The sequence below is a fragment of the Plectrocnemia conspersa genome, unplaced genomic scaffold (assembly GCF_051122295.1).
Source record: "Plectrocnemia conspersa isolate PC_06_02 unplaced genomic scaffold, ASM5112229v1 ptg000001l, whole genome shotgun sequence".
NCBI classification, from domain to species: Eukaryota; Metazoa; Arthropoda; class Insecta; order Trichoptera; family Polycentropodidae; genus Plectrocnemia; species Plectrocnemia conspersa.
Window position 1 is genome coordinate 29,230,262 of NW_028277165.1, and position 27,306 is coordinate 29,257,567.

At 33.6% G+C, this 27,306-nt stretch overlaps 4 protein-coding genes across 5 annotated transcripts; 3 read left to right on the forward strand and 1 right to left on the reverse strand.

Annotated features, from left to right (window-relative positions):
- Positions 1-4,272, forward strand: LOC148239527 (uncharacterized). 2 transcript variants are annotated; one of them, XM_088197056.1, is made up of 4 exons: positions 1-235; positions 2,870-2,909; positions 3,268-3,392; positions 3,465-4,272. In XM_088197056.1, exons 1-4 carry the CDS (start codon positions 89-91, stop codon positions 4,119-4,121), a joined length of 969 nt encoding a protein of 322 aa, XP_088053182.1. In that variant the 5' UTR covers positions 1-88; the 3' UTR covers positions 4,122-4,272. The 2 variants fall into 2 exon arrangements, with proteins under 2 accessions (XP_088053182.1, XP_088053172.1); XM_088197046.1 differs by lacking the exon at positions 2,870-2,909 and having other exon boundaries at positions 2-722.
- A 777-nt stretch (positions 4,273-5,049) lies between these two features.
- Hrb87F (Heterogeneous nuclear ribonucleoprotein at 87F) lies at positions 5,050-11,823 on the reverse strand. The gene is made up of 6 exons (XM_088197139.1): positions 11,682-11,823; positions 11,379-11,605; positions 11,043-11,287; positions 7,072-7,302; positions 6,469-6,828; positions 5,050-6,333 (listed from the first exon to the last, which is right to left on the reverse strand). The coding sequence occupies exons 1-5, from the start codon at positions 11,715-11,717 to the stop codon at positions 6,476-6,478; spliced, it is 1,092 nt and encodes a 363-aa protein (XP_088053265.1). The 5' UTR covers positions 11,718-11,823; the 3' UTR covers positions 5,050-6,333; positions 6,469-6,475.
- Positions 11,824-15,417: 3,594 nt separating this feature from the next.
- Snx3 (sorting nexin 3) lies at positions 15,418-21,867 on the forward strand. Its single transcript, XM_088197153.1, has 4 exons — positions 15,418-15,665; positions 19,632-19,727; positions 19,797-19,899; positions 20,434-21,867. Exons 1-4 carry the CDS (start codon positions 15,471-15,473, stop codon positions 20,559-20,561), a joined length of 522 nt encoding a protein of 173 aa, XP_088053279.1. The 5' UTR covers positions 15,418-15,470; the 3' UTR covers positions 20,562-21,867.
- Positions 21,868-24,626: 2,759 nt separating this feature from the next.
- Positions 24,627-26,547, forward strand: LOC148239530 (caspase-6-like). The gene has a single exon (XM_088187199.1). It carries the CDS (start codon positions 24,846-24,848, stop codon positions 26,253-26,255), a length of 1,410 nt encoding a protein of 469 aa, XP_088043325.1. The 5' UTR covers positions 24,627-24,845; the 3' UTR covers positions 26,256-26,547.
- The last annotated feature ends 759 nt before the right edge of the window (positions 26,548-27,306 follow it).

Below are 27,306 nucleotides of genomic sequence, written 5' to 3' on the forward strand. Positions count from 1 at the left end.
CGATTAGTCGTATCGATCGGCGCCGCGAACGTCGCTTTTGAATAAGATGGCGGCTGTGCGTTTGACAGCTGAACGCTAATTTTGACAGATGGAGATGGAGGTGGAGTCCGAGTCCGAGTCCGAAGCAGAGCCCCAAGCGTGGGAGGAGCTCGGGGATGCGCTGGTGCCGTGCGTGTTGCGCGCCGGAGAGCGCTACTGCTCGGCCAAGAGCATCCGTTCGGCTGTCAATTTCCTAGTGAGTCCCCAAGTGTTCGACTGCGCCTCGATGAAAGGCGTGGCCGCCGCCGCTGACGAGGTGCTGCGTCTCGCGATGGCCGCATCGCCCGGTGCGGATCCGATGCGCCAGGGGGATCCCCTGCTGCGAATGAGCGAGGCGCGAGACCTGCTCGTCTTCCTACAGAGGACGCACGCTCAGTTAGCCGGCCTCCCGGGACCCTGCGGCTTGGTCAAGACCCAAGATACTACGGTACCCTACGTCGTCGTCAACAACGAGATGTTGGCCCCCGTGGCGTTCCTCGAATCGGTCAGAGGCTTCTCCTCGTCCGATGCCCCTCTCACCACCCTCGATGGGTGGCCGCTCAGCTACGTCCGTTTCTGCTGCAAGGTCGCCGGCCTTGACTCGAGCCCCGTCGACGTCGCCAGCTGCTCCGCTGTCTCTCTGCGAGACGTCGACGTCAAAGTAAACGAATTCTGGCCCAACGACAGCTTTGCACACTTCTTCGGTAATACTCTCTCCACTCCCATTTCTCGTTTTTTTCATTACATTTTCTTTCAAAGCCATATTCCTATAATCAATAGTTTCTAGTTTCCTCTTAACATAAACATTTTTACTTGTTAAAGCCAAAAATTTTAACAGTAACGAATAGTAATACCTCGGGGCTATGCGATAAGTGGAAATATGTATATATATTTTCTTCTTTATACAGTTCTTTATACATATGTCTTCTTTTTTTCACGCAAAGTTTCTTAGTAGCAAGCTAATCATTTTTCTATTCCTTTCTTTGCAACTATACCGCGTTCTTCGTTAGTCTACGTTTTCTACAATTTTTAGGCCTTTCTCAATTGAGCTGAGACCTTCTGTCCAGCGTGCAATTGTCATGTGCTTTTCTGGTTGAACTGTGCTGAAATAATCGTAAACGTAATCGTACACGTAGAGTTCACGCGAAACGCGCCCAATGCGTATCACAACAAGAAAAACGTTGAAATAGCATGTGATAGTGTTGACAACGAAAAAAATCAAGAACTGCGTAACTCTAAGTTTGCATAAGTCGAGGTATTACTGAATATAACTGAATACTGAATTATCAACTAAAAATCTGTGTATAAAGTTAGCTTGAACAATAATCAAACGTTACTTTAATAAGAGAGATATTCTTTTCGTTAACTACTCATTGCAAAATAAGATTACGATGACTTACAAACAGTAAAAATTTTATATATATACATACACTGAGGATGCTTGCCTCATTGTGAACGAAATTAATTTAAAATATTTATTTGCTTGAGAAATTTTAATTCTGCTCTATAAAATGAGTACTCTTCTTTCCATCACATGACCCTTCCTCTATCTTACAGAAACGCCGGATATGTCTCGGGCATGGTGCTAATGCATGAAAAGGTGTAGAATGATTTGCAGTTATTGACACTATTATACAAAGTTCTTGCAAATAAATATTTACTGCCGAGAAAATCATAATAAACCTGCAAGAGAAAAGATATATATATATACGTTCGTGGTTTTTTTTAGAGGTTCGCAAGTAATATTATTTAGATCTCGGGATTCATCACAATGAGAAGCTATAAAAATAACTATACAGATATTTAATTTTTATAAAACTTTATTTTATCATGATTGAGACTTACTGGTGAATGTTTCGGCAGTAATGAACATGCCATGATCGCAAATTTAAAGAAACTGAAACAGTTGTGTGTGTTTACCTACGATGTCGGGGTCATCAAGCCTTGATCTATTCTCTGCCAATGCAGATTTTTTGCGGCATTGTCTTTGATTTGATCTTGTAATTTATTATTTTTATTTTTCCTTATTGCTGAGAGATTAGCATTTATTTTATTAAATTACAATTTAGCTTGCTACAATATAGATACCCTAATGTCGAAAATCAATCTTTTCTTAAAATAATGCATGCAAATGGATATATATATATATATATATATATATATATGTGTTTGTATTTTAGTATGACGATATTTTATGTTAGTGTTTTCAACGGATTTTATTACAGTAGTTTTGGAGATGTCTACAAAATAGATGACTTCGCCAACCCTAACATCAGAGGTCGAAACGTCAGCAAAAGAGATGAAAAAAAAAGTGCGATACACAAGCATCTCCTTTGATCAATTTCATTAAAATATTATTATTATATTAGCTACGGATACTATCGCGATCTTACTTTTAAATGAGCATCTAACGTCTCAAAGAGTCTGTCACTCTTCATCTTTGGGGACTAAAATCCAAACAGCAATATATATATATATATATATATATATTGCTGTTTGTTTTCAACACATTAATTAGCTTTCAGAGATGGGATGGCTTGAATGTCACGTCTTTTTTCGCTCTCATCCCTTTTGCTATTTCATCCTCCTATGTTGGGATCTTCATCTTGGCGAAGTCTTGATCTTATTTTGGTCACCACAGATTCTTTTCTTCAAAATTGTGTAGAATAATGTGTATTTATATAATTATACATCTACATTAAATGTCGGCTTAAGCAAAATACTAAAAAAACACATTGAGATTTTGTAATAAATCTTAATTACCAGCACTTATGTTCAAAAGTATTATTTAAAATACCATTGAATAAATTTAATATTTTTGTTTTAAATTTTTTTTTTTTTTTAATTTTAGTTAACTTCGTTTTCACCAGTAGGGAAGAACAATTTTCCCAGTAAGTAGTCTTTCCATGTTGTCGCTTTACCTATGTAATTCTTCTCATACAAATTAGTTATTCTTGAATATTCTGCTCATCTACAATCGAAATATTACAATAATTTTCTTTGCTCTATAAGTAGCCAGAACCTCTCTCCAGCACCGTGTTCGAAGTATATATCTTGACTTTCTCTAGTCTTCATATACACAACTCGACCGAGTAAGCCCACAAATCTGACATACATACATATTTAAACCATTTCAATAACTTTTCCCATTAGTCAACATTGTTTTAAATTATTTGTTATATTTTACATCATCTTTACGTTATAATATTTATTGACGATTGTGGATTTTAATGTTACTTTTAAACCCAGATTCAAACATAAATGGATCACTAGATGGGGAATGGCAAAGAGAAGAAGAAGAATCAGAAGCAGAAGCATTAGAACGCAACTCCAATCCTGTACAACCATTAGATGATAGTTCTCAGAATGTCCTCGTTAGTAACTGATTTGCTCATTTTCTTTATATTTTTGTATCAGATAATCCGTTAAGACTAATATATTTTTAGGTCAGATACTCTCCAGATACCCCTCCGCCAACCTCCAACGATGAGGTAGATGAATCTCCTTCAACCTCCAACGATGGGCGAGATGAAACTCTACCAACCTCCAAAAATGATGTAGATGAATCTCTGCCAACCTCCAACAATGAAGTAGACGAACCTCCGCCGACCTCCAACAATGAATTAAACGAACCTCCGCCGACCTCCGACAATGAGGTAAACGAACTTCCGTCAACCTCCAACAATAAGGTAGACGAATCTCCGCCAACCTCCAACAGCGAGAAAGACGTATCTCTGCCAACCTCCAAAAGTGAGATAGATGAATCTCTGCTAACTTCCAACAGTAAGGTAGTTAAAAATAACAAATTTGCATTTCAACCCCGGAGGAGTCGAACGAAAATTAAATCGGACGAAGACCCGGCTAAGAGAGAGGAGCGACTGCTGAAGATGCGGCTGAAGCAAGCAGAGCGGATAGCAAACGAAACCCCGAAGCAGCGCAGCTTAAGATTGAGAAAGCTGCGAGAGTATCAGGCGTGGCGGCGCACCGTCGAGACGGCAGAAGAGCGCCAAAAGAGACTTCTACAGCTACGCATAAACCAATCCAAGAGATTAAAAAAACTCAAGACTGAAGAACAGTTGAACTTGACAGCCTCAACTTTTTAAATGAAGAACAGTATATTATACTATTAATATAAATAATTTTACTTCAATAAATATAATTTATTGTATTACATGTAACCAAAATACATTTATCATAAGTAATTTAAGATTATAATATAAGTAATTTTACTTTAATGAATATAAATCTGTATTATATATTTGTTTACTATTGACTTCATATAACCCAGAGCTGGGGAGTCGGAGCATTTTAACCAGTCAGTCATAGAAGATCGACCGACTTCCACCACGACCAATAATTTTTAAATTGTTCGTCGTACGCCATGAATATGAAGTAAATGAAGGTCATTCTATTTCCCCAAATCATTTGATTAAGGGAAATGCAGAATAACCCAACAGCCGACAGGCCAATGTGGTCACATATAAAAACATACAATGGCACTGCACTAATCCAAGCAAATGACATCCAGAATCATGTTTCTACACTGGTCATTTTAGAAATAGTATATATTTACTAATTACTTTCACACCTAATTAGCTGACACATCATCCGAGTCACATCACATCATAAAAATTCAGAACTCGAATATCAATGGTAATTTTTAAAAATACCAGAACTCTGGATTGATTATTTTTGCAGAGCAAATAGATAATAAAAAAAACACCATGTCAATTGACACATCTTTCTACAAAAAGAATGCTTTTAATACCAATTTGTCGAAAGCTTGAAGGCCTACTAAGAAAGTAACTAAATAAAATATTTTTTTTTGTAGACAAAATTATCACTTCCAAGTTTTGAAGTGACAAAAAAAACTTTGATTTACCTTTATGCTACGGAACTACTCAACTAATCACAAAAACGAATATTTTTTACGCTACCACAGCTCAAGCTCCAAATGGGCAACAAACCTGCTTGAATTTCCTACTACCACTGTCAACAGTTGGACAAACATGAGAAAAATAAAACCAATAGTTATCTTGAAAAGTTTTATTACCAAAATATAATACATAAAACTGTGTAATGGTGAATCATGGAATATTAACTAAAAATAAGCATTTCCTATATGTATGCAGTGCGCGTTTCAAAAACGAGCACCTATTTTAATAACTCACCTTATCTCCGAAAATAGTCACTGCATCCTGTAAACGTCCTTTGTTATTGTTCTTTATACTATCGCGCATCCATACCTCTTGTTTTATACCGTCGAAGATTCGAGTTCATCACAGTCCAGGAAATGGGGTAAGGGTAAGGTACATTCTCTTTTAGTAAACACAACAAACACCCTAAGCGAATTAACTCCGGAGTCTCACTCGACAAGCTTTCCCGGCTACTTACCGCACCAACGCAGCTCGCAGGATAGCCAGGATGTTAAAAGGCCACAGGTGGAATCCCCATGTAAAATAAACAATATTTAAACTCGTTAAAAATATCGTCAGGATATAATAAATTGAAACCCTAATTAAACTTTGCCTGAGATCTTTTAAAAGAATACTTTTATTGAATATAAATTACATAATCTAAAATATTTTGACATTGTATCATTGTGTATATAAACCTAACTATGCTAATCAAGATCGGAAATGAACATTAAATGAGTGGTTCCTACGCTCCTTAAAATTACATTTTAACATAGCTACACAAGATTGTGTTTTATTTAATCGTTACCTTCACTATTTTAGTAATACACTTAAAGAAAACTAAATACATAAAAAATATATGCGATATTATATAATAAACATATGTTATCCTCTTTATTTTTCTCATAATTTTATATATCGAGTTTTTAAATTATCCGTAATAGAAACAGAATGTTGGCTAAGAGACACTTTGACTGATTCGTGAACGATTACTAATTCATCGCCATGGTCCTGTCTTCCTTTACGGGTAACTGAATAACTAACGTACACAATTCAAACGAACGCACATCTGCTCTATCTAACGTCTACAGATCTGCCTATTACAGAAAAAAATAATCTGAATACACAATAGTTTCACATACGTACGCTATTTATATAAAAAAAAGACATATAACCCTACACTGTTTTCACGAAACGGTTAGACTGTCTTTCTTTCGTTATTGGCCAATTTTCTATTTCAATATCTCTCCTAATGTTTCAGACGCAGCCTCACTAGCTTCTTAGAATCGTAGAGTGGCGAACTAGCTCGGTATCCTGATATTTTCCACTAATCTAGCTGACGGTTTAAGCGTAGCCAAGTTTCTGATTGCCTGTCTGACTAGCTTATAGCGAACGGGACCTATATTTTAACAGAACCATTAGTCATCGAACAAATACACAACTGTAAATAATTACAGCGTTATCTAAAGTCTAAATAACCGGAGATCAACGATAGTGAGTAATGTAGTGAGATAGAGAATTAAATAATACTCACGCGGAGTTTAATATCGACGAGGGCCACCCATGTTGCCACCGCCCATGTTTCCTCCTCCCATGTTACCGCCGTACCCACCGCCGCCGCCTCCTCCTCCTCCACTATTGTTACCGTATCCTCCGCCGCCGCCCATTTGATTGTTTCCCATGGGTCCTCCGTACGGAGCGGGTCTGTTCTGATTGTACTGATTACGTACGGGTCCGCCTCCGTAACCTTGCTGATAACTACCTCCGAAGTTATCCTGATTGCCCCAGCCGCCCCCTTGGCCTCCGCCGTAACCGCCCCCTTGGTTGTTACCCCAAGAGTCGCCCGAATTGTTGCCAGAGTTCCACGGGTGTTGATTCCAGCTTTGATTGTACCCTAAAATTTCAATCGATTCTTTTAATACACAATTCAAAGTTTAGACAGCGTTTAGATAAGGAATAATCGAAGAGTTAAAAAGAATAAATGTCGCCAGGCATTGTATTGCATTGGACAGTGTTAAGTCAACGCAACATAGCGAGCTCAGGCTTTCGATCTACACAGGAACGGAAACCGCATTGAGACATTCTCGACTCAACCGGGGCAAGTTCTGTGAAATGGGAGCGTTTCAATCACACAAACCTTGGTTCGGACTGTTCCAGTCTCCGTTCTGGTTGTTGCGACCTCCCCAGCCTCCGCCTCCTCTAGACATGCGGCCGCCGCCGCTTCCTCCACCGCCTCCCATGTTCCGTCCACCCCCACCGCCTCCTCCTCCTCCTCCGCCCATGCCGCCTCCTCCACGTTCCATCTCTTGTTTAGAAATAGCCTTCTTGACATCTACTGTCTTCCCTCGGATCGAGTGAGAAGTTTGCACTGTGAAAGAATGAAAAGAATAAAAACGAGTACAAATACAATTTCAACTCAGTCGAGAAGTGATTGTGGGTGTAGCTTTCGGCTCGACGGTCAATGATGTATAATCAAAAACCAATTAAGTCTAGAGCGTCGATTTCTGCAGCATAAAACGATACGGTGACCATTTGAAATCACAGTATAGCTGGACTGCAATATTACTTATATTCTTAATCCACTTACCAAATAAATACATCAAACACCTTTTTGATATGTTTATACACATGGTGGGATATTTTTGATACCACCCCGAAAAATTACAAGTGCTATTCTATTAAAACCCAAAGTTACAAATAGTCCCATATATTTAAATTAGTTAGTAATTTCACCAACAGATATCACATTGGTATTTGCTTGAGCGATCAACTTGAAAATTTTCAGCGCAGGTTCTTCGGCAGTTGAAAGCGGCTGTATATTTACACATTTATTCTATAACATTGGCTATTAAAAAATTATATAATAAAAATAAAATCTTTAGTATTTATTTTTTTGTAATGACGAAAGTTGTGATTTTAACTATTCCTCCATGCAATTTTTAATAATAACTGTTTTATTTTATTTTTTAGTTAAATATTTCTACAATTTAAATATATAGATTTTATCCTTCTATGGGGAGGGGAGCCTATTTATATTTGAATATAGATTTTGTTATGGCCAAAACTTGGCGGCACTTGGGTAACACTGGCGTATTGTACTGTACTCTTGATTTTTCAACGCCAGCGGGCTCGCACGCCACCAGTGCGAGCCCAGCGCTTTGATCACTTGTAAACATGGCAATAAAGATGACAGCAAAAAAACACCCATGAAGTTGTTTATCTAAGACCTCAAACAACTTTTAAAAAATACATTCAGATCAAAAATCTTGTATTGATCCTAAAACCGAGTGTTAATTATTTAATTAAATACATTCATTCAAAAAATATTTTTTTCCCGTTTTGTCGTTAAAAAACTTTGAACTACAAAGAGTTAAGAAAGTAAAATTACAGAAATAGTCAGTTTTTAATTATAGGGTTAGAATTAATGATACAATATAATAAAAAAAATATTTCTTCTAAATCATATATTTTTATATTATATGAAATAAACTATAGTTTGGCAGAAATATGTAATATCTTTTTATTTATTTTTATTTTTATAATTAAATTTAATTTAACACATTGTTGTCGGGACACGGATTTTTCCGTTTTTGCGGAACTGCTGCTGGATTGCGGGACCCGTAAAAATCCGTTTTTTGTAGTCTGTTGCTAGAAGTCGGCTCACGTGTTTATCCGTGTAATTTGAACTGCATTTTTTTTTGTTGTCAGCAGCTAGATATCACTGCTTTGATATTCAATAAAGACATTATTTTATTCGTCATCGCATTTATTACAATTCCACCAAATGTATTGTACTAATTTTGATATTGATTTTTTTATACCGTACAAAAAGTTAAATAACGAACTATAAAAAAATCCTATTATCCCAAATATCTTCCATTATGTCACAAATCTATTCAAGATGCTTCGAGGAATTACTTTCTACCTGATGTAAAAGAAGGGATGGTCGGGAGTGAGAAAACAAAACAAATTCCAATGAAACTTGACCTGGGGTAGATAACAAGCAACAGTCATTGCGACATCTGTGACTTGTTATAAAAAAATACATCAGTACAGTTACGCGTAAATGTTCGGTCATTCGGTTGTCTAAAAAATAGTTTTACACCCCGAAATGTTTTCACCCGATGAAAAGAAATCTGACGATGAATTTGTGTGGATAATTTATCTGATTATTGATGATTGGACCAAAAGTGTGGATATGTACCTTTTGACATACCTCTACACAGAGGTATGTGTTTTTAGAGATATCATACGTTCAAAAACTATTCATAAAAACAAATTGTGACATATTTTAGTTTTATTTAGTGTTTAATTCGATTTTTTATTACATACATTTTTATAGTACTTTTATGTGCAAAATAAACGCAAGTTTCCAGTGAATATAAAAGTGTCAACCTCCATGTTTCTTCTTTATTTGATAGTACTGTTTATGGTAAGTCTGGGTTTAAAATTTCATAATTTTATATTGCATAGTATAAAAGTTATGGCGAGTTTCCGAAAAAAACGCGGAAATTCTTCGTTTCCGATTAATTCCGCGGCTGCTAAAAAATGGCCCGCGCCAGGCTTAAGACAATGCCCGAAATCACCCGACAACAATGTGTTAATTGATATTGATTCTAGAAATGTACTAATATTAATCTTGTTGGATTATACAAATTCGTAACTTATAAGAAATTTTATAATTTGTAAGAAATTTCTTCTTTTATTATACCTTATGTAATAATTGAAATATTACAAATACGTTTTCATTTGGTTTTCTTATTTATAAGATTATTAATTTCAAGATATAATTTTAAATAAGAGAAAAAAATATTTGGACTTATAAAAACTTACCAATGCGAGTGAGCAAAGGACTCAAAAGGATTAATAATTAATATAAAGCAACTTAAATTTTACAAAAATAAAATTTTTGTATGGTTTTTACATTTTTAAATTCCGTGCCTCAGAGTTAAGGACCGCCGACGCATATACGCATCATTTATCCTTTAATGCGCAAATTGCGAAAGTAGTCGCCTTTGAGATAGAACTACTTACTATAAGGGCTATATCTCATACAATATTGTATTGACCCTTTCACCGTGTTTGACGTTGGACCAAGCCGTCGTCAAACCGAATCATTTTCATACACAATATGGTTGAAAATTGTTTAAAACAGAAAATTTCGAAAATTTAAATCGACATTTTTTGATACTTGCATTAATTGGTGTTTCAGTCTTGCCACCGTGGCTAGTACTGTATGGATTTTGAGAAGCATTTTTGCCCAGTAAAGAATCTCCATTTTACTTTTTTCTACATATCTACTAGCGTATTAATTTTGCGTACATCACGTAAGTCACAAATTTAAGAAATCAAAGAAATCGCAATGATGAAGTATAGTAATTTTTATGTGATTTATCAATCTATTCAGTGATATTTTTGAATTTCGTAATGTGATTTATATGTTTATGATCAGCACAACTGAAAGTGTTGGTATAAATAAAGAGAACTTATTAAATACAAAAGTTTTTTTTCATATACCAGTAATAAAATTAGGGTCAGATGTTTGTTAAGAATATTGGGGGGGGGGGGGTATGTAAATCAAGAAAATTATTATGCTATCATAACTTTTTTAACAGATTCAATACTCTTCTTGTAGTATTTGAATTAAAATTCAGAAAAATCATAAAATCGTTAAAATTAGCAATATTTTAAATTTGCATTTAAAAAAATAGCGACAAAATCAAGTCAGAGCGCGTCGACTTTATCCAATGACCCGCCCCCTTCCCGCGCTACTACCAGACACGTGCTATTTTACTTTGCTAAACAGCAGATATTTACACAGTATTTTTAGGTAAGTTTGATATAAGCTACGATAATTATTGGACCGAATGATTAACGCCCGTCTACGCGTCCATGAGATGTTGTTCCCGCCACTATCAGACACGTGTTGTCAAGGTTATGATCGCCCAGCGTTGTCGGGATGCGATTTTTTTGTAAAAAATAATAAGAAAGCCCCTCAAGCTCAATCATGTTTATCTACTGGCAACACTGCGCGACTTATTCACTCGAGTTGCCACCTGGCGTCATGCTCAATTTTGATCTGAATAGTACTAGTAAAACAACACTTACAGCATATCTTATCGACTGGATCATAGTCGGTGAACTCGACGAAGCCGAATCCTCTCTTCTTTCCGGATTCTTTGTCAGTGACGATGCTCACATCGATGATCTCACCGTACGGCTTAAAGTACTCGCGGAGGTCGTCGACCTCGTGCTCTTCTCTGAGCCCGCCAACGAACAGCTTCTTGACGGTGGCACCGGCTTCGGGCCGTTTGATGTCCTGTCTGGGAACGGCCCTCTTTGGCTCGACGACCCTAAGAGCGAAGAAAAAGGCGCTCAATATAACCTCGAAAGCTAGAGCACGTGCTCGGCGTGCAAAAACGGAAAAAATGGCGTCGTTCTCACCTTCCGTCGACCTTGTGAGGGCGAGCGATCTGGGCGGCGTCCACCATGTGGGCGCGCGAGTACGTGATGAAGCCAAAGCCGCGCGAGCGCTTGGTCTTCGGATCCTTCATCACTACCACGTCGACGATCTCGCCCCATTCTTCGAAATGCTTCTTGAGGGAGTCGTCAGTGGTGCGGTAGTCGAGCCCGCCGATGAACAGCTTGCGAATGTGTTCGGGCTCCTTTTCCTGAAAAAAGATGGCGTCGTTAGCTAATGGCGTCGGCGGCGGCGAAGTCCGGCGAAAGAGAACAGCGAATACTCACATAGTCGGCGGACTCGTTGCCGTTTTCCTTCTTCATGGCGAAGGGCCGACCGGAGCGAGCGAAGGACGAGGACGGAATGACCGAGGAGAACGCGTCGAGCGACAACCCGACCGACGCGCTAGAGAGCCGGCGACGCGCTTCCGCCGGAACAGACGCCAAGTCACCGGCAATGTTGCCACTCGAAAATACGCGCGATTGCGAACACCGATCTTCCATATATGTACATACTTCGATCCCGCTAAATTTTATTTTACAATTAATATTTTCAACAAATAAAATATCACTTAATTAAATATACACAAAATGTTTCAAATATATAAATAAATAGGTGCACACAATAATTATCGGTATAAACCAGATGTGACATTTTGTGTTAGAATGTCATTCCTCATTGTGCGCGTCGAAATTCTTTTCTCTGCACATACAGTAGTGTAAAAATCAAATTATTTTCTAAAGCATTATAAATGTTATATTTTAAAGAAATGTATACTTTTTCAATAATAAAGTATTATAAATTTTTAAAAATCTATATTATTAAAATTAATTTTAATAATCAATTGAATAAGCAAATTTTGCCAATAAACAAATACTTTAAAACATTAAATTTTAAAATTTTATCTTAAATTTATACTAATTGCGTGATACATAAATATATTGTTGCACCCTATTTAGCATTCACCACTATTAAAACACGCAAAGACATGGAACTACTAAAGATTCAACAAGTTAATGGTGCCACGCTCTTTCGATAACTTCCAAGCTTTTTGATTTGTTTGTTGAATTGTGCGCTTAAATCTTTCTCCTAAGTATGATCTAAACTTTAAACCTTTAGACTCAAATGATTCCTATCGGCTTAATTCGCCACTATTACAGGACAAGCAGAAGTTTAATTTGCATACCTTATAATCTAAAATAATTTAATAAGGTTTTACTTTTATCTTTTCTGCTTTGAGCGAATTGATAAATTAAGTTGCTAAATTATTCAAAAAATTGGATCTATTTTCACTCGATCACATGATTTAAAATTATCCATGGAGATTAGGGTATGTGTGCTTCTACATCGAAGACATTTTCACTTGCAACCAAAATTCCGATAAAAGATTTTATATTGTTTCTATAAATTTGGATGAAACTCGTATTTTTTCTGGAGAAATACGTATTCGATTTATTAATATCGTATAATTCGATTACTGATTTGTTGATAAATAAAAAGAGAATTATCATTTTCAGATTGTTATTTACAGATATTATGTTTGACTATTTTTACAAATAATTTTCTAATAGGTATTAGATAAATTAGATTAATTACATTACAATTATTAGTATAACTTTTATTTCATTAATCTTAATCATTGGAATATTCGCTATTTTCTTGAAACATTATAATTGAATTATTAAAATTTTATTATCTTGATTCTTCTAATGTTCTACTACTTCGATATATTATTTCCCTTTAAAAAGAAAATGAACAGTGAAAAGGTATGTTCTATTGAATCATGTGTATTACAGTAATGTTTCGAATCAATTTACAAAAACAATGAAATACACAATAATAAACACTATTTATTAAAATTAAATTTCACACTTATATAAATTGCCTTTAATAAATTCAAGACAATAAAAGAATAACAACTTGGAAAAAAAACAACACCAGACTAAATTTATTTTAAAGCTCATTAAAAGAGATTATTTATATTTTTCCTAATGTCGAAGTAATACAAAATGTCATTGTTCGTAAATAAAGATTTCTATGCATGATCAATTTGCATATAACAATTACTTTTTTTTTCAGCTTTTCGAAATCTCAATTTTGTAAGAAGATGATGTGGTCATTTATTTTATATACATTATATTAGAATATTGATATATTTTTACGAATATTTATTTAAATTAAATAAAATTCATATTTTATTAGGAAAATTTGTTGAAAAAAAGTAGAAAAAACTTTCATAATAAATTACAAATATACATAGAAGAATAACGACTTCTCCTCAAAAAGAGAAGTTAAGCAAAGTACAAAATAAATTCTTGCAATATATAAATTTAAAATTAACATTTCAACACACTAAGAAAATTGCCGCTTTATTTGCCTCGATTACTCTCAATTCTTGAAAACTAATAAGTCTCTTCTGCTATCTATTCAATCATCTTCGCATTCCCGAAAATTACAAAGGCTTGCTAATCCTAAGTTTCAAACCTTGGGTAGACGTAACAATACTACGAGTTCTGGAATTGTATTGTGCAGTTAAATTCTACTGTAAACCAAATCTTTCGATGTATTCATATGCATCATTCTTAACCCATCCGTGCCGGTGAGTTACCCCTTACTTAAAAATAAAATACGCGAGATGATTAGTTACCCGTGGTTCTATGAACGAAAGCAATGATACATCTTTCTCGCTCACACTTGTTTAGGACAACGCGAGGAAAACTAACTTTCTATACATTTATAACTGTAAGTGAACCCCAACTCTAATCTCTTTACCTGCCTTACTTGTATTTACAAAATGACACCCGAGCCATATTTTGTAATAAACTAACTTTAAGCCGTTATATGCTTTCTAAATAAATTGAAATTTGTTTTAAAAACACAATTGTTGACGCCCGTTTCACCTTTTGTATGCGTTCGTGAACGCTGTCTTACAGCGTTCGAGAATGTCCCCGATTTGACAGCAGTCGGCTCCGATCGTCGTTACGAAGCGATCGGATCATGCCGAGCTCAATAAAGATTTACCCACAAACCCACGTGTTTTGGATTCAGACCTAAGAACTAACCAGCACGCGTATCCCTATACGCAACATATTGATCCGGTTCGAAGGACCAATATGTTGCGAATACTGTTAACACCACCTAGATTCTAGATGGTATTAACAGTATTCGCGTCTAAACACTATTTTCAAGAACGTGGCGTTGAGCCTAAGCTGAGAAAACTATACATTTGTAAATACATATTTTTTCATATAATTATGCTATTACTAACCCGATACCATATTTTTACTTTTCATAAATAGAACTTTCTTTAATAACGTTATTGATTCCAAACCATTGGTAGGTATTAATACCTACCAAAGGTATAAGTTGATTATTTTGGTAAGTACTAAGTATAAGTTGACCATTTTTTATAAAGATTTTTTTATATATGTATGTATGAATTAGCCGATTATGTGAAACATCTCTAAACAATATGGCGTTTCATGGAATTAAGTGACGTACTGTGTGTGGTGATGCTTAACAAATTATGTGTTATCTGATTTGTTATCTACACATTTGTATATATGATTTGTATACCTACAAAGAGCAAGCGTTGGATGTAACTTATGCGTTACTAAATTTCGAGCCCATTGCATGTAGTTATATGAAACCATCGGGCTAGATTATTTGAATCCATTCGTTAACAATATAATACTTAAATCGACAGCAATACATGTTTTCTACAATCATATTATTTTGTAAGTTGATATTTACCACGTGACGTAAGTGTTAATAAATTGCCGCCTAGTTTTAGCCATAATAAATAAATATTATATGGCTTAAAATTTGGCACAAATCCCCTTGCTGATTTTGATAGAAATTATTTAGAAGATCAACCGAAGGCAATAAATGAAGAACATTCACAAAAGAAAAATATTATAAAAAGATGTCTCAGTGTCGTTTAACGGACATGGCCGTCGTGTTAGAGCGAGTTTTGTCGAATTAAAAATAGTCGTTCGGTGTTACCCCGTTGGGTGGCGTTGTACAGTCGTCGTCGGCCAGCTGGAGGCGTCGGGCGTTCGACGGGCCGTTGAAAAATGCTCGGCGAGGGCGAAGGGGGCGCCGGCGCCGGCGGGGCGGCCGACGCGACGCGTCGCTTGCACGTCAAGAAACAGACCCTGGACGACGCCTACGCCGCGCCCGCAAACTTCCTCGAGATCGACGTCCTCAACCCGCTCACCACCATGGGCGCAGCCAAGAAGCGCTACACCGACTATGAAGTGCGCATGAGGGTCGGTACTCTTAATACTTAAAAGATCAATTATCGGCTTTTCCCGAAAATTAGATAAGAATCGACGTATGAGCTTCTTCTTTATGACCTTCGAATTCAAATACTAATTTACAAATTTTATGCTTTTGAGCAAACCCCAAACCGAGAGATATAGGTTTCAATATTCGTCCACGCCTAGTGCCTGTTCGCCAAATAAACGTCAAACCGTGGATCGTCTAAAATATAAATTTGTGTTTAGAATCATCAAACGTATACATACCTATATTATGATAAAATTTCAGATTTAAGAAAATCTGTTCAGGACATTGGTTGTTATATTTTTGGTGATGTTATGTTCAATGAAAAGATACAAACCAAATTAAAATATCAATGATCACAGTGATTCTGAATTAGTTTTAGGGCCAGAACGATATGATATCCACATTATCAGTCTTCAAAGATTCTTCAGAAAAAGATATCTCCGATGCAACATTGGATTGTTTGAACAATTTCAAAGGTGTGCCAGTTCATTGGTGAGACGTAACTTCGGCTCACTCGTAAAAGTGGATAAAAATGGTTAGCTTTACTATACATTATGGCAATAGTTTTCCAATTCTGGAATACTAATTAGAATTAAAACTCCGTATTTTAGAAAAACAGAGTCAACACAAAAAAAAAGAACGCATAATTAAGTCATCATTTCTGAATAATACACATTTTCATTTATGAATGTATGTTTGAAGAGTATGTACATATTTGTATGACTCATTGGAGAAACCTGTCATATAATACTATCTATCAATATGTGATTATGTTTTCTAATTTCTGTAACATTTCGCTATAAATGTGGTAATTTATAGATTGGGCATACAATAACTATTTAAGCATTGAATGTCAAACATTGTCCTTATCAATGTCAAGGACGCGTTGTATCTATTATACGTGTTAATAATGTGTCTGCTTTATTACTTTTTGAGTAACCTTTGATTTCGAGTTATAATTTGCTGGTCACATTGTTAATAATTTCGATTGAGAATCCGGGAGTTTATCATATAGATGAAGCCAACGTTCAATGGAACCGTCGTTCATACAAAAATTATAATATTCTTTTGCAAAATCTGTCTATTTCAGAAGCGAAATGGCATTATTTTACTAATGTTTTTTGGGGACGGTGATGGTGGCGGATGGCAATTAGACACAGATTGAGCCGCTGCAGTAGTATATTTATTGACGGTTACAGTTGTTTACATTGTAAGGTGCGCGACGGCACGCGTCCGAACCCTTGCGGGCTTGCCGGTAGAGAGAGCGAAAACCGTCACAGTAATGCTACTCCAGTGCCGACCAGTTTTGGCCATAAAAAATATATATTGGTAGTTTCTTTAATCAAAAGCGATGATAGTTGATATTTGTTTTTGTGTCGTCCTTATTATTTTTTCCATCTCATATTGTAAATTAAGTAAAAACATTTAGAATTTATTATCTACCTTACAAACAGCACAAATAAAGGTTTTATCTGTTTCATTTTTCACCATATTTATCATCAGTAAACATTCTCGAACACAACATTCACTCTGCATCGTCCTCATTGTCTTTTAAATCTGAATCGTCGTTTAATGATAAGAATAAACATTTAGTTTTTTCCATGTAGTTACTTTTTTGGTTTTATTTTGAAATTATTAATTTTGCTAACCCAGCTGTTTACTTTGTCACACATTAATGTGATGGTGTTAATATGTGCAAAGGACTTTAATGAGTTGGCATTATTATTTGACGATTAGGCAAACTGATAAAAGCATCCTGGATGCGGTTCCGAAATAGTAGTTAAAGTTTTCTGATTAATATTCTCTTTGGACGAGACAAGTAACATATGAATTTCTAAGCCCATAACTAAATAAATATCAAAACAAAATATAAAAAAGACATTATAATTTCCTTTTTTAATGCACGAAGGTGTTTCTTTCTTCCATTGAGAAATCTTGCTACATTTTTTTTTTGCAGATTGTCCTAGGAATATTAGTATTCCCCTTGTCGTACTCGTTTTTCTATACCTATCTATCCTTAAATTATCTCTATTTATTTTATTACATCTATGTACATCTTTATTTATTATTAAAATACTCTGGTAGCGTATTATTTTCTAACATTTTTTAGTTTATTCCTACGATCTCGTTGGAAACATTTTGGCTAGTGAAACTTCTACTAAAGATCTCGGAATCACTTTTGAGAGCAAGTGGAGATTCTCTTTACACTTACACAACATCTGTGATAAATCTTCCAAGATGCTCAGTTTTGTTATGAGGAACGCCTTTTGCTTTGATGATCCGTCAGTTATTCACATCCTCTATGACACATTAGTTCATAGCATTCTTGAATCGGAATCTATAATTTGGAATCCCCCAATAACAAAAAAAAAAGTTTCCTATAGCGTATACGGCAGTCCCTCCTATAGCGTAGTTTTTGTAACTGTGTCCCTTGACTTCGATAGACGTATTCTGAAACGGGCGAAATGCCGCCGCGCTATAACATTCTACAGATATTCACCACAATACACTAAAAAAATATTTATTTTTGTATGGCTATGGAAAATTTATGATCAAGTATATCAATGTACAATTTTTTAATACATTATGTATACACTTTCCAGGGGGTTTCAACCATTCTAATTTTTTATTATAAAACTATTTTATTGTGTGGTACATTTCTATTACAAATCCAAAAAAGTAATAATGAATTATAAAATATATTTAAATATATGATATAATACACTTTATATCCAACATTCAAATTTTAGTGCATTTAAAATAATACGTTTCATAATTTATACTTATTTTTTTTATTATTTATTCATTGTAGGCTTACGCATTTTAAAAAATAACTCAAAAAATTGTTGACAACTTTCAAAATCTTTAAATATCTCATCTTCTTGATTTTCACAGTTCTTACAGAAAGTAACATAGAATCTTTATTCCATTTTTTCTTTGAGAAATAGAATAAATATTTGGTCTCTAAAATTAACATCTTCCGATTTATATAGTAAATATATAATAGTAACGAAACACTACTATCTTGTATTTGGAACTAACCTCAAAATTGATAAAAGTGTATATTCACGAGAAGCTGCCAAATTTATTAACGAAATTTATACTAAAACCAGTAAATAAATCAATATATGAGATCATCAAAATATCACATTGTAATATATATTTACCTTTAACAGAGAAATTCTCTTTTAAATATGGAATAAAAACAAGTCCAAAATCCAAATTCTAAAAAACGCGACACACAGCTTCAACCGATGACGCCTGGAGGCCGACTGGGTGTAATGGCTTATTTTTAAACAATCTGATTCAAGTGTAATTGACGCTTATATATTGCAAGTCTTATATTTGGAACCTTTCTCTTAAACGGTACTTTTACCCAATGCTTCGATAATCTAGTGCCCCTTTTCTACTAGAAATCCATAGCTGTAACTATTATTTCTTCATGGTCTTAGTTTAAATATTACATTCGAGTCCGATTCTTCTAATCAAATTAATTTCTTTTGCTCTATTTCAATATTTCAATTCGCTTTCTTTTAGTGTAGATATCAAGTCGTTCTATACATTAAATATTTCTTAGAAAGACATTTTGCAAACATTGCTTTCTATTAAAATCATTTGTCATTATAAATTGCATATGACGAAATTAATCTATGATGTCATCAGCATTGTTGATAAATTAAATTTTGAGTATTTGCCTTTATGCGTCCAATATAAAAAATATGCATATTTTACAACAAAAAAGTTTCTAAAAAACAGTAAGTGTATAGTGGAAATAATTACAAATTATTGGTTTTTCGTTGGTACATATAAATGCCGGAATAGTGTATCTTAGTATAATATTTGCAAAATTATCAGAAACTTCCTTAGTTATAGTTTCGCTTATCTAATTACGCGAAATTGTATTCACAGTGCGTTCTAATCTCTTTACGTAACTTTTGACATTTCAGACGAACCTCCCCGTATTTAAAGTTAAGGAATCCAGCGTGCGACGTAGATATAGCGATTTTGAATGGCTTCGGAACGAATTAGAAAGAGATAGTAAAGTAAGTGTATTGATTTTGACGCAAGTGGATTTAATAAATTCCAATTTTAATCTTGTCTCTGCTGTTTAGATTGTTGTTCCACCGCTGCCTGGCAAAGCCTGGAAGAGACAAATGCCGTTCCGGGGCGACGATGGCATATTTGAAGAAGAATTTATCGAAGATCGCAGAAAAGGTACGCTAAATATACTGTTAAGTAAAATTGGTGATATGATCCATTGTATTAGATCCCTCAAATCAGTTTTTAATTCTAATATAATACAATTATGAGTAAAATTAGCTATTTACAGCTTCAGATCTCGCCACTAAGTTGTATTGTGCGTGTTCATTATACCTGTAATTAAGTGACTGTATCCATATACAATTGGGTTTAGTAATTTTACAGATTTTATTTTGGTTTTAGAGAGAGAGATACGATATTATCTAATCATTTTATTATTTTTACGTATAATTAACCATTTATAAAAAAAAATTATTTCATTCTCGAATGATAGTCATGTTTTCAATTGTACATATATACTTAAATGCTAAAGTTATATTGTCTATATTTATATGATATATCATCTTACAAATTTCGGATATTTTTTAAAGTATTTGCGTCGTCCAGAATAATTATTTGTTTTTGACTAGTGTTTTTTTAGTTACAATATCATTGTATTTAAAAAAACTCAACTAACTTGGCTAATTAATTATTACTATTGCGTTGCAGGATTGGAAGTATTTATCAACAAAATAGCTGGTCATCCGCTGGCGCAGAATGAGCGGTGTCTCCATATGTTCCTCCAAGAGCAGACGATCGACAAAAACTACGTGCCTGGCAAAATACGAAATGCGTAATTGGTGTATGACGAATCACACTTGTGACATTGCAACGTATCGCCAGCAATAGGCCGCGACACTCGGCTTTCTTTTCTCCAACTCGATACGTTCTTATATATACGAAGCCTAAAAGTTATGACTTTAAATATATTTTTGTTATGTACTCATATATGTATAGGCAATACTTTCTTTTTCATATATGAATATTATACATATATTATTATTTTATCAACATATTTAATAGCCGTCGTTATTTTAACTATTATTTATGTCATATGCCTATCAAGATCAGTACAAGTATATGGTCCATGATTTTCCACAAATTTTTACAAAAGTCTTAGTATGATCATCAAATTTATATTGTATTTTTTTATGAGAACATCTCAATGAATCTCTATTTAACTTGATGTTATTAACCATAATTGTTCTCAGAAGATGTATTTAATAGATTTATTATCTTCTGTTTCTAAGCAATGATATAATTCTCAGATTATATTTTATTTATAGTTAAGGGCCAGAAAATTATGGATTGCTTCCGCATTCATGTTAATTACTAAAGATATTTTTTGTTCATATCTAATGGCGACACTTTCATAACCTTTCCTTTAAAAAATGATCAAAATGCTGCAGTATCACAGTAAGCACGACAATATTCTTTCTGTACTGAATACAGTAAAATAATATAGTAAATACATATTTATATATTTTTAACCAAATATATATCTTCTAGCAATTGTCAGTTTTATTTTATATAAGTGTGAATATCTGTTTTTTTAATGTAAAAATCTCAAACGGAGAGTTCTTTGCTCTTTTGTATCGTTATAGATATTTTATTTTAATAAAATGTGTGCATGCGATACTCTGTCGTGATAAGAAAGAGTGCTGAATATCATTTTATTCTTCAAAATTGCGTAAGCCAAATATACTGCACCTTTTTAAATATACAGTTTACCTATAAATCTTGAATTAACATTAATCTTACTGTGCAACTTTTTATCTTGGATGGCAGCACTCTTGCTTGCGGTTTTTACAGTTTAAGTATTTACTTTGGTCACTGTTTATTCATATTGATTTGGTATCGTACCACTAGTTACAAATCATTCCAAATTACATTTATAAGAATGGTAATTTGTTATATTGTTTTATGCAATAAACGGGCAATCTCGTTACGGTTTATCGAGGCGGACATTAGGAGAAATATTTATGTAAAAAATAAACAAATATGAAGTATAAGTTATGGAATATACCACCTGATACGAAATCAATTCTTATACATGTAATATAAATATGTATGTATAATTGTTATTAAATTTATCAAAATTGATTGGTGTTTTATTTGCCAAAAGAACAGATTAAAAATATGGTTTGGTAATAAACATCTGTGCTTCGGAATGAAGCACCTGAGATCTGAATCTTATAGATCAGACTCGCTATCTGCAAGGATCTAGAACTAATTGCTTTATTTATTTGTTATTTTAGAAGAACAAGTTTTTTCTTTGTTGAAATGATGCAAATGTGCTTGCCGATTGCATATTTAAGCGGGTCAGAAAGTATTTTGCAAAAGGAATTCTAATCATTGCATTGGTCAGACGATCGAGAATAGGAAAGGCGAAGGGCTAACAGAGAATATATAAGCGCAAATACGGCGTACTAAAATCACTTGCATCAGGAACTTCATTCCTAACTAGCACTTCGCTTTCGACTTGGAACATACAAGAGTTCAACTGAACTCACAATTCCAAGTCGGAAGCGTGGTGATTCGGTACGGTTGTATTTTGTCTATATACCCTTAAAATTAGGAGGAAATCCAACGTCCCTTCCACTCATCGATTCTCTGACTATACTCTATTTGCATTAACACAGTCAGTTCCTTTACACCAGAGTTGGGCAAAAAATTCAGCGGACCAATATAATTTATTCTAAAATTTTAAAAACAATATACAAATATTAATGCTATGAATAAAATTGCAACTGCGTTTTTAAAAGCTCCTTATATTGCAGTTCAAACTGTGAAGTATTACTTCTGAGAAGTGATGCTAAATGCTCATCTGTCAGTCTATATCTAATAGAATTCTTCCTAAGATTCATGGTAGAATGAAGCAAACATGGCACTGATTTTCTAGGCGTGAGATATTCAATTTGGGAAACTTGCTTTTGATGATTTGTAAAACTACTTTTGGAACATTGAGAAACAACTGCTTGAGATGATTGTTAGATTGTAATTCAATTAATTCAAGCTGCAAATCCGGCCTAGCTGCTTCACAATTTATGTTGAAAGGCATGGTGAAAATATCCAATCCTGTTTGAATGGCATTGAAATCTGCGTTCAAATTCAAAATGCAATTTTTTTATATGATATGTACCATGGATTTTATGCAAGTGCTTGAAACTGTTAATGGATACTCAATATCTATTGTTTACGCTGACAAGCAAAAACTTTAAAAAATCTAAGAGACACAAATCAAATAGTTTTATAAGACCTTTCCATCATTTTGTGATCGCTGATTAGTTTAACACAGACTTGAGCCTATTCTTTTATCGGCTCTATATAGGGAAGGGTATGGTTACATAATTGAATCACGGTTGAACCTTGCATTTTTCATATCATTATCAAAATTATAGATTAAACAATCTTAATTATTTAAAAAAATCGATAGATTTATAATAAGCTATCTGTAACACTTATTGCAATATAGATTAGCGAATAATATGGACCTTCGCGGTACGAACGACGACTGTGTGGCCTTGGCTATTCTTGATTATGGCGATCTCAAACTGGAATTATTGGATGATATCGAACGAGACCTCGAATCACATGAGGTAATTCCTCTTTTATTTTTATTACTTAATTGCAGTGAGCTCTTTTTAAAATTGACGATAAAAAAACTGAGCGGAGAATTAAAATATTTTTTGTATAATTGGGCTTTTAATTTTGGCATATATTGGAAGCCAGTTTTCGTAGAAGCTTTGCTGATAATTGAAAACTACAGAGCATTAGCAAAAGTTAAAATAAATGTGGATCATGCTAAAAGTAATTTTTTACCATATATTATGGAATATTCTCTGTTTGTACATCCGATGAAAAAATTTCTGTACATGATGTGTAAAAATTTTGATAGTGATGAGAGAAAAAAAATCCTTAAATATGTGATGAATTGTAAAGATATAACAGATGATAGCTTTAACCACGAATGTATGGAGTTATTCTTCATACAATTAGACTTTCATGGGTATATTAAATTCGGATCTTGGACGCAGTTGAGTTCTATAAATAAAATAATCCAAGATTATGTAACGTGCGACATAAAACTGCTTGATCAAGTTTTACAAACAAATTATAAAAATGCGGATTATGATATTAAGGCGGTCGAATCGCGAATAAATTTTGAAATTCATAAATTACAGTCTGTTTTTATCGAAGACGAAAATAAGTGTTTTTTAATACTCGATCACTACATAACGATGTATCAGAAAGATAATGGGGATCATTTCATTTCAATACCAATACAAAAATTGTGTTATTACGATATAGATTATGTCAATTTAGAGTCTGCCGTAAAAGACCTTAGCTTACGTGATCGGATATCTTTGATATTTTTACTTACCGATTATTTTAAATTGGATGAAAATGAAAATCAATTGAGTTCAACTGATTTTTATTGCCAATGGATTACCGATTATATAAAAACTAGCATGCATGGGCTACAGAGTTTTATAGAGGCATTGATTATCATTAAAAATGAAAATTCTTTAAAAAAGTTGGGATACACGCTAGCAGAGAAATATGTTTTTTTTTATAACATTAAAGAATATTCTATCTTCATTAATCCGATGAAAAAACTTTTATATTTATTGCTTAATGAATTTGATGAAACAGCTAATAACAGATTCAATAAATACATTCTTAGTTTATTGAGTGATGCGTGTTATTTTGACGGTAATTATATTGAATTGAATCTTTTACGATTAAATATTAATGTAGGATCGTGGATTACGTTTCAAGATGCTAAATCTGAGTATAATACATGTAATGTAAAATTAATAGCTAACTTTTTTAAAGAAAACCATCCAAATATACACTCAAAGCTAAACCGAACACAAGAACGCATTAATTGTAGGATTGAACTCCAAAATAAATTTCTTAACAAGAATTCAAATATTCGAATTCCTTTAAAGTGCTGGAACTACTCCGATGAAGTTAATTCTTATGATATTTCTAAGGATTTGCAATTTCATGATACTGATGATGTTAAATATTCCATATTTACACAACCAGAATTTATTTCTTATCACAAAACGAAAATGAGTATGTTTTGTGAACTTGATAAAGTACTGACTAATTTTGAAAAAGTTGCGTTAAATTTTTTACTTTATGATTCTAGAGTCATATATATCTCTAAAGCAGAAGTAAATGCTGTCCGAGCTTTAGGGAGTTTCTTGTATTATTGGGCCGAACACAACGCAATAGATTGGTTTAACTCTCTCTTAGAAGCATTGCAGATTATTGATAATGATAAAGCTATTGAAATTTTAACAAGTTATACACTGTATAATGATCGAAAATACGGAATTCGTTTCATAAATCCTATTAAAAAACAATTATATTTGATGATCAGATTTTTCAACCAAAATACTATTGTTTCTCTTAAGCAATCAATTCAAGCAAAAATATGTGATGATAATAAATCAACATTGCTTTTAAGTTTAATAAGCTCTGATGTTATGCGTATTGGAACATGGAATCCCACTATAAATATGCTTCAAGATCATATTAATTGCGACTTGGGACCGATTGCTACTTTCTTAAAAGAGAATTTCTTCAAAGACTATTTAAGTATTGAAGCTCTTATGAAAAGTTCGTGCGAAAAGTATGATATTATAATAAATGAGTTGTTGATTGATTTAATTACCGAGCCTACTGAAAAGTGTTGTATAAATCCCGAAGAAGTGTATCTAATCCCAAACCCAAAAAACGTCGGATACTTTCTAATATTTAATAACAAAAAATTCGATCCATCACCATTAAATTTGAGAGAGAGAAAAGGAAGCGATGTTGATGTTAAAACACTGAAAACTTGCTGGGAATTATTTGGTTTCAAAGTATTGTCGTTTGATAATGTTAGACATGATAATTTTATTACAATAATCGAATCGAACATCAAAAATGTATCTAAAGATGATGGAGCTTTTATGGTATGTATTTTATCACACGGTAATAAAGGAATTATTTATGGAAGTGATTGCAAATCTATCGAAGTGAATGAATTAAAAAAAACATTATATCAAAGTTCAGCTTTATCTGGAAAGCCTAAAATTCTAATCATTCAAGCTTGTCGAGGGAATCCGTTAATAAACCAGCAGAATATAATGAATATCAGTCATAACATAACTATTAACATTGAACAAAATAATAATGGATCTAAATTTACAGAGATGTCATCGATGAACGTTCCTCAAAATAATTTAATGCCGGTAGATTTAGCAGTATGGTGGTCCACTGCCGAAGATAATGCCTCGTATAGACAACCGCAAACTGGCTCGCTGTTTATTCAAACGCTTTGCCGTTGTATGACACAATACGGTGACAAAAAGCATTTGCAAGACGTATATTTGAAAGTAACACACGAATTAACTCACCGTTTTCCCAATCTTCAAGTTTGCCAAAATGATGGGTCACTCCAAAAGCAAATATGGTTGAAAAATATCAACTGACAACTGAATGAAGGTGTATTTTTTTGAGTTAATTTTGAATTTAGTACATTTTAATTTAACGTATTTATTCATTCACATTATTTCAAAGAAAAATCAAAAGGTCTCTTTTATGTATATTGAAGAGTTATAAAAAACCGACAATTTCTTTATTTAACATATTTTTTTTTCACAGGTGATATTCATTGACTTATCTACTAAGTATAATTTGTTGTATTTATGTTTTGTATTTTGGTGGTGGAAAATACTGACTGTAATTTGGTGGAGGAAAAGTTGGCCAAAACCTTTTTAAAGAGCTTAGTCATCTTATATATAATTGTTAGTCCTCTTTTAAATTATAGCTATTAATGTGGTGTATTGATTGATTTGCATATTATATCCGAAGATAATCCCTGTTTGGTACCCTTCCTCTTTCAACACTACATGTTTAATTTTCGTAAATTTATTATTTTATACATTTTTGCTTTATCGCTCTACAATGTGTGATATTCATTGACTTATCTACTAAGTATAATTTGTTGTATTTATGTTTTGTATTTTGGTGGTGGAAAATACTGACTGTAATTTGGTGGAGGAAAAGTTGGCCAAAACATTCTTAAAGAGCTTAGTCATCTTATATATAATTGTTAGTCCTCTTTTAAATTATAGCTATTAATGTGGTGTATTGATTGATTTGCATAATATATCCGAAGATAATCCCTGTTTGGTACCCTTCCTCTTTCAACACTACATGTTTAATTTTTGTAAATTTATTATTTTATACATTTTTGCTTTATCGCTCTACAATGTGTGACCATTAGATCCACCTCTAGGATTCTTGGCGTTGTAAGACTTCAAGGAACGCGTTTTATTTTGAAAATTCGTTAACGATTCAAATCTAGAAGCAGAATTCTTAATTTGAAACCCCTATGGAATCAAATATTCTCTCATGAATGAGAAAATCCAAAACTATATCTCATATATACATATTTAGTTTCCTTATATGAAAGTATATCAGATATTCCTTTCTTTTTTATTAGGAGCTTGATGATTTCCTATGTTCTAGTAGAGAGTT